The following is an 8,408-nucleotide window of genomic DNA, read 5'->3' as shown; positions in this document are numbered from 1 at the left end:
GGGTCGCCCGGGTGACAGGCGGGAATGCTTACCAGTGTGACGCATAAGGGTTATGCGTCATTAGGGTAAGTCGCATAATACTTATGCGTCTTTGAACGACGCATGATCCTTATGCGTCGTTAACCAACGACGCATAAGGGTTGTGCGTCGTTCAATAATAACGACGCATAACCCTTGTGCGTCACTCCCCCAATCGGAATAAATCTAATCTCCTTCATTAAAATGGAATTCCATTAATTCTCTAGAACAAAAGTAGAATTGTCTCAGAACCTGTTTTCAGAATTTCAGATGAAGGATCTTGGATTGCTGAAGTATTTTCTGGGAATAGAGGTTTTGAGATCAAAGAGGGGAATCTTCATTAACCAGAGGAAATATGTACTCGACTTACTGGCGGAAACCGAGATGTTGGATTGTAAGCCAGCAGATACTCCTATGGTGCAGAATCATGGACTACAGATAGTAGAAAGAGCTGAACCTACACATCGCACGAGGTACCAACGCTTGGTCGGTAAGATAATTTACCTATCCCATACGAGGCCTGACATTGTATACGCAGTTGGAGTGGTGAGTCAGTTCATGCACAAACCTTAAGAAGCTCATTGGGAAGCAGCGATGCGGATCGTTCGATACCTAAAAGGAACTCCGGGACATGGAGTGATGTTTAAGAAACATGACCATATGGACATATACGGATTTACAGATGCTGATTGGGCCGGAAACCCGAATGATCGAAAGTCAACCGCAGGGTACTTCACATTCGTTGGTGGGAATTTGGTCACCTGGCGAAGCAAGAAACAAAAGGTGGTAGCTTTGTCAAGTGCTGAAGCAGAATTTCGAGGGATCAAGAGTGGATTGACAGAGATCCTATGGCTAAAAAGGCTAATGACCGAGTTGGAGCTGATGCCGTCAGGACCCTGCAAGCTCTTCTGCGATAACAAGGCAGCCATCAGCATATCTGAGAATCCGGTACAGCATGACCGGACGAAACATGTTGAAGTCGATCGGCACTTTATCAAAGACAACATTGAAGCCAAGGTTGTGGAACTACCATTTGTCAGATCAGAAGACCAGCTAGCTGATATCCTTACTAAAGCAGTGGACTCTAGAAGCTTTCATGAAGTATTGGGCAAGTTAAGCTTGGATGATCCCCTCACTTAACTTGAGGGGGAGTGTTGGAAAGAAATCAAGGGAAGATCAAATCACAAGAGAATAATCAAGGAGATATGGAATTAATGAAATTACCGTGTAATAAGGCAATATGAACTAGGGTAAATCTTACCTTATTTTGTATGATCTCTCTACTATATAGTAGGCTGTAAATCAATGGAAATAAACAATTTTTTAGAGTGAAATATAAACCATTTCAACACATTTTATAATATGAACTCCACAATCAACTAACGCTACTTTCACCACCTTTTCTTTATCTCTCTCTTACTTTACCAATTATGTATTAAAACTTGTGTCATTTACGATTAGGTCAACTTTTTTGATAATTCATACACTATAATTGTATCAAATTGATAGTATATAAAAAGAAAAATTCATATTATACTAATTTTTTTATCCATATTTTTTCATATGTTTTAAAAACCTATATGAAGTAAAAGTAAATTTTTATTTTAGAGAGAATAGTATAATAAACACAATATATTTCCTTTCTTTTTTGGAGTGAAGAAAAAAACTACTAATTCTTTCTTTTTTCAATTTCCCAAATTCATTCCCTATTCCATCAAGCCATTTGTGTTGGGCCACTAGTGGGCCCAAGGCATACATAACTGGCCCACCCTACCAGTTCCAACTTAATCTCTCTCCAAACAGCAGATCAGTGGGCCCATTTAATCATTGAATGATGCTTCACTACTACCAACTCTAATTTACACACTACATACAAATCCACGATCTCTTTTCATCTTTTTGTTATCCCACTACATCAATTTCTTTTTTTTACGTGTCCAAACACCGACACTAAAAGCATATTAAAATTCATGTATTTTGATATTTTAATAGTCGAAATTGTGTTTGTATAATCAAATTGATGTTTAAATTGAGTTTGTATGATCAAATCAAAGTTCATATACGTTTGGTACTAAATCTATGCTTCTTTCCTTTATTCTTACGATTAAGCGGTATTAAATCTCAGAGAATAGGTTATTGGCTTTGATTATTGAGCATTATTAATTCGGGCTAGCCATCTACAATTAGAGGTAAAAACAAATAATGAAATGAAGATGACCGATAAAAAAGTGGAAAATGTTAACCTAATCAATATATTAAAAACCAGAAATAAACTTGATTAAAATAATACTCCTATATTAATTTCAAATGGATAGTCTGAATTCGGCAATTCAACCCGAAATTATCACATTCTCAATGGATTAACTCGACAAGGATATAAAATATAATAAAATTTGACTCAAACTTATTCATTTTGTACATATTTTCTGTCACGTAGAAAATTATCGGTCCTATATTGCTTAAAAAAAACTCCGATTGTATCAACGTACATCTATTTGTATTCCAATTGAAGAAAACTAAAGTATAGCAATTAAAAGTGACGAATGAATTGAGAAACACCATTCAAAAGAAATAAAATCAAACATAATAAGGAATTTTAATTGTAAGTGAAATTATGAGGCAAATAAAAAAAAGAGTAGTGCTAAATGGCCATATTATGGCCAGCCATAATATTTAAAAATTATTAAAATTTTGTGTAATTAATGTAGAATTGATGAAATTTATGCATCTAGAGAGTAGCAATTTTTTAAAGACTAATATACCCTTAAATATTAAATACTATTTATATAGAAGTAAAATAAATTGTAAGGACATTATATTTATAAATATTATTAAGTGACACAATATACTTCTACGACAAAATTGCAAGGAGTCTTTATGTTATAAACAAATACTCAAATTCAAATTCTCTTTTTTTCAATTTACTATTCTTTGTTGACTTATGCTAGTATAAATATTAGTATTAACAAAAATATTATTTTAATATTTTTCGAAGAAGTGTACTTCAATATTAAAAATTTAATATCATATTTTGATACTATGAATTAATTTATTATATATGTATAATATTCATAATTTATAGTATATAAATTTATAATATAATTTATAGTATATAAATATTATTATTGATTTTTGTAACAAATTACTCAAGAAAAGAGTGGAATAAATAAATTAAAAAGAAACTACAGTTAAAGACTAAGGGTAGTATTGTCAACTGAATTAAGCATTAAATGAGACAATTAAATTATTAATATTCAAAAATACCTATATCTACTGAAATGCCGTTTATGGCCAGCCACATTATGGCCACATAGCTTTATCCAAAAAAAAAACCCTGTTCAAATGGTTATTGACGGGTCCCACTCCTGTCCTAAAACTGCTTCACCACTCTTCGAAACCAATTGGCGCTCGCTACTGCAGCCACTTTGGTTTAAATCAAACTTATAAACAAGATTTGATGATTCTCATTGGGGTCCAAAGATTCCTGTTTTGGCGGGTGTAATTACGCATTTAATCCTCCCGCTAATATTTCCCTCTTTTTTCTGGTGCCAGAGATTCTTGATTAAATCACAGTACAGTAACCCCTAATTAATGCTCACCCTGATTGGCTATACAGCTTAATTGTTTAATTAAATAGCTGTATAAAACGTGATGGAGCAAAAAGGTTATGAAATAAAACAAAATTAATGTGCTGAGCTTCCCCACTTATCCTTTTTGGAGCGAGAAAGTGATTGCCTTGGTGAAGGATTAAAAAGTTTTAAAAAAATCAGTTTTGTAGAGACAAAAGGTGTTGTTACCTTTTGAGAGTGAGTGTTTTTCTTTTCTTGTGTAATTTGCCATAAAACTCTAATCTTTAGCTCCCCACGTTGTTAGGGTTTTGAAAGGCCACAAACCTTGTTGGTTTAACTGTGTGAAATTGCATTTGTTGTGGAATAATTCGAACACCCTTTTTGCCTTTCTTTCCAAGAACCCGGCTTGTGAGAGCTACACTGAGAGTAGAAAGTGAGAAATTGTTGCCTTTTTTAGGAACATTGTTGTATTTTGGGAGCTATTCCATTTTTTGCTCTCAAGGAGGGTGCTGCCATGGTGGTAAAACGGTGACGTTTCATTTGTTTAGATCTCCTTTTTGTGCTGTCAACGGTGTTCTGTTCAGAAAATGTGGTATGGAGATTTGGCTCTGTGTTTGTTCTAGTGAGAGAACACATTTTTAGTGGAATTATTTTATTTTGGTATCTAATCATGTGGTACATTTGTGGATTACAAGATTGCTTTTTGTGGTTGTTTAGAATGAGGATATTTAGGCTTCTTGTTGTGAGTCTTTGCTGTGTCTCCTGCTTAGGACAGCTCCCATCTCAGGACACCTTAGCACTGCTTGAGTTCAAGAAAGGAATCAAACATGATCCAACTGGTTTTGTAGTCAATTCATGGAATGATGAGTCAATTGAAAACAATGGCTGCCCTTCCTCTTGGAATGGAATCATGTGTAATGGCAATAACATTGCTGCTGTTGTTCTTGACAATTTGGGATTGTCTGCTGATGTGGATTTGGGTGTGTTTTCTAATCTCACAATGCTCGTGAAGCTTTCGATTGCAAACAATTCCATCTCTGGAAAGTTAGAACGAAGCCTAGGCGACTTCAAGAGCCTCGAGTATCTTGATGTTTCTGATAATTTGTTATCCTCTTCGTTGCCATCTGAGATTGGTAAACTTGCTAGTTTAAAGAATCTGTCTTTGGCTGGAAACAACTTCTCTGGTGCTGTTCCGGACTCAATCTCTGGCCTCGCCTCGATTAGGTCTCTAGACATGAGCCGGAATTCCCTATCCGGCCCCATACCTTCATCCTTGACGAGGCTGGAGAGTTTGGTGTATCTCAATCTGTCGTTGAACGGGTTCACAAAGGGCATCCCGAACGGTTTGGAGCTGATGAATAAACTTGATGTGCTCGACTTACATGGGAACATGCTCGATGGCAAGGTTGATCCTTTGTTCTTGATGCTCACTAATGCTAGTCATGTTGATCTCAGTGGGAATTTGCTAGTTAATCCTGCTGAGGATCATAAGAAGTTTCTAGGAGGTGTTTCTTCATCTCTTAAGTATTTGAATCTCAGCCACAATCGAATAGTAGGATCGCTCGTTGGTGGTGGCGATGCACAGGCTTTTGGGAGCTTGAAGGTCTTGGATTTGAGCTACAATCAGCTGTCTGGGGAGTTGCCTGGCTTCAATTTCGTTTACGATCTTGAAGTCCTTAAACTTGGCAACAACGGGTTTTCTGGCCCTGTTCCGAACAACCTTCTGAAAGGAGACTCTTTGGTTCTGACTGAGCTGGACCTTAGTAGGAATAACCTCTCAGGTACATTGAGAAAATTGTGAATGTTTAACTTATATTGATAATTTAGGCATGAATTTGTAGTGTTGATTATTGTTGGATTGCCATATGATGTTTAGGGCTTGTTCGGTTTGCTTGATTTGATATGATAAGTTAAGATGTCATCTCGGTTTTATAACTATGTTTTGAGCTTGTAAGGATATTTTTCTTTACAAAACTATCATTTGATTTTCATGTTTTATTAACTATTTATGTTTTTGTGTTTTATCCAATGTTCATAATTTAGGCATGGATTTGTAGAGTTGATTATTGTTGGATTGCCATATGATGTTTAGGGCTCGTTCGGTTTGCTTGATTTGATATGATAAGTTAAGATGTCGTCTCGGTTTTATAACTATGTTTTGAGCATGTAAGGATCTTTTTCTTGACAAAACTATCATTTGATTTTCTTGTTTTAGTAACTGTTTCTGTTCTTATTTTTGATCTAACGTTCATAATTAGGTATGAATTTTTAGTGTTAATTATTATTGGATATGATATTTTGTGTTTGCTTTTCTTGTTTTAGCAACTGTTTATGATCTTATGCACTTGTGAATTAAGTGATGCGAAAGCTACCTTGTTCTACTTGACAGGGCATATAAGTTTGATTACTTCAACGACGTTGCACACTCTCAACCTGTCGTCTAATCAGCTCTCGGGTGAGCTTCCGCTGCTGACGGGAAGCTGTGCTGTGATGGACATGTCAAGAAACAACTTCCAAGGAAACTTGACTAGGTTGGTTAAATGGGAGAAAGTCGAGATCCTTGATCTGAGCCAAAACCAATTGACCGGGCCTATTCCAGAGGCGACGGCTCAGTTTCTGCGTCTGAATCACCTTAACCTCTCGTGCAATTCCCTCAATGGTCCCCTTCCTAAAGCCATCGCGCGTTTTCCAAAACTCGCCACTCTCGATCTCAGCTTCAACGGATTAGGAGGGCCTCTTTTGCCTTCCCTTTTGATGTCCGAGACTCTTGCGAAACTCCACCTGCAGGGCAATGCCTTCTCTGGAACGATCGAGTTCTCGCCTCTCTTTAACATTACTAATCTTCTTGCTATTGATCTCTCTGACAATGGGCTCAGTGGTGAGTTGCCTGATGGATTCGGTTTGATCACTGGACTTGAAAGGCTCAACGTCGGAAGAAACAATTTCTCGGGGTCGTTGCCTAGCTCGTTTGCTAATCTCACGAGGCTAAGCTCGTTGGACATCTCCGGGAACCATTTCACTGGGCATCTGCCAGAGAACTTGTCTGATAGTCTCGTAAGCTTCAATGCTTCTTACAATGATCTCTCGGGTGTTGTCCCGGATAACCTGAGGAGGTTCCCGTTGTCTTCGTTCTACCCTGGCAACTCCGCCTTGCAGTTCCCTAATCCTCCTCCGGGACCGAGACAAGGCCAAGCTGGAAATAATCATCCGAGAACTATCGTTATCGTGGCAATCGTGGTTTCATGTGTGGCAGCCTTGACCATTCTGATCCTGCTTGTCGTTTTCATCCGTCACAAGCGAAAATCCAAGAGGCCGTCCCCTGTTGCGACGACGAAAGACGTCAGCCGCACTTCAACGAATCCATCGAGCGTAGGTGGCCAGGACCGCTCTAGTGGCTTGCACGTTTCGGCCGGGGATCTCGCGAGATCGAGGAAAGGGTCGTCGTCGGAGATAATCGACCCTGAGGAGAAACTGGCGGCATTAACCGGTTTCTCCCCATCAAAGACCAGCCACTTCTCGCGGTCCCCTGAATCCGGTGATTCGTACACTATGGAGAGCCTCTCGAGATTAGAAGCCGGATCTCCCGACCGCCTGGCGGGAGAGCTGTACTTTCTCGACGACACTGTCTCGTTCACTGCTGAGGAGCTGTCGCGAGCCCCAGCGGAAGTCCTTGGACGGAGCAGCCACGGGACGTCCTACAGAGCGACTCTCGAGAACGGGATGCTCTTGACCGTGAAGTGGTTGAGGGAAGGAGTTGCTAAGCAGAGGAAGGAGTTTGCTAGAGAAGCAAAGAAGTTTTCCAACATCAGACATCCGAATGTGGTGGGGCTGAGAGGGTACTACTGGGGCCCCACGCAACACGAGAAGCTCATCCTTTCCGACTACATTTCTCCCGGAGATCTCGCGAGTTTCCTCTACGGTAACACTCCTAGCCTCTATTTTTCGGACAATTTACCGTCTTCTTTTGCTTACAATGTTGTATGTATTCGTAACGTGTGCTTGGCGTGGATGTGGTTCGTGTGATTGCATCGTAAATTTATGAAGCCCGTGATCGACACGGTCACCAATCATCATAGACTTAGATGAGATCTTGATTTCCTTATTAAGTAATGATTGGTTGGTGTTTCACTTGTCACAACTTTCATGGTTTTATGCAGTGTTGTTTTGTGTGTTAAGTAGAGAGAATAAAGTAGAGATATAGTGTTTCCATTATTAGAAATGGGCCATTTTCGTTGCTATAGACATAAAAGGAAAGTGGATCATCTTCGTTGGGACAGATGGAGGAATTATTTTCATAATTGTTTATGTACAATGTGAATTACTTATGGTGTCTCTGTGTTTCCGACTCAACGAACCTATCGTTTGCAGATCGGCCGAGAAAGAAGGGGCCGGCCTTGACGTGGGGCCGCAGAGCCTCAGATAGCCGTAGTAGTTGCAAGTGGCCCTGAACTGATCTCCATTTCGACCTGAAGCCATGCCTCATGGGGGCAACCTCAAAGCAGCAAACGTATTACTCGAAGGGCCCGACCTCAACGCCCGTGTATGCTGACTTCTGCTGCACCGTCTCATGGACCCAATCTGGGCACCAATTGAGCAGATCCTCGATGCCGGTGTTCTAGGCTACCGGGCGCCCAGACTTGTCGCATCAAAGAAGCCCTTCCACCGTCGTTTCAATCAAGACCGTCTATGCATTCGGATGTATAATGCTGGACTCCTAACCGGGAAATGCGCAGGTGATGTCGCCCTCCGGTGCGGATGGGGAGTCGGGCTGTACGGATTGGGTCCGGTTCAAGGTGGCGGAGGCCGGGGATCGGAAAATGC

The 8,408-nt window shown here is 39.8% G+C and overlaps 1 protein-coding gene and 1 pseudogene across 1 annotated transcript; both read left to right on the top strand.

Annotated features, from left to right (window-relative positions):
* The first annotated feature begins 288 nt into the window (after positions 1–288).
* On the top strand, positions 289–4,119 carry LOC121759173 (uncharacterized mitochondrial protein AtMg00810-like). Its single transcript, XM_042154675.1, has 3 exons — positions 289–508; positions 701–1,119; positions 4,045–4,119. Exons 1-3 carry the CDS (start codon positions 289–291, stop codon positions 4,117–4,119), a joined length of 714 nt encoding a protein of 237 aa, XP_042010609.1.
* The window catches only part of LOC121759172, a 4,781-nt pseudogene continuing 91 nt past the window's right edge, over positions 3,719–8,408 (top strand).

Source organism: Salvia splendens, chromosome 12 (assembly GCF_004379255.2).
Source record: "Salvia splendens isolate huo1 chromosome 12, SspV2, whole genome shotgun sequence".
In the NCBI taxonomy this organism is placed as follows: domain Eukaryota; kingdom Viridiplantae; phylum Streptophyta; class Magnoliopsida; order Lamiales; family Lamiaceae; genus Salvia; species Salvia splendens.
The sequence above is the reverse complement of the archived record's forward strand: the minus strand, read 5'-3'. Positions and strand labels throughout refer to the sequence as shown.

Bases quoted from the DNA above. Each gene is read 5' to 3' on its own strand.
- LOC121759173 (XM_042154675.1), top strand. From the start codon at position 289: ATGAAGGATCTTGGATTGCTGAAGTATTTTCTGGGAATAGAGGTTTTG. The intron at 509-700 runs GTAAGATAATTT...ACGGATTTACAG, and splicing joins GAGGTACCAACGCTTGGTCG to ATGCTGATTGGGCCGGAAAC. The intron at 1,120-4,044 runs GTATTGGGCAAG...TGCCTTTTTTAG, and splicing joins ACTCTAGAAGCTTTCATGAA to GAACATTGTTGTATTTTGGG.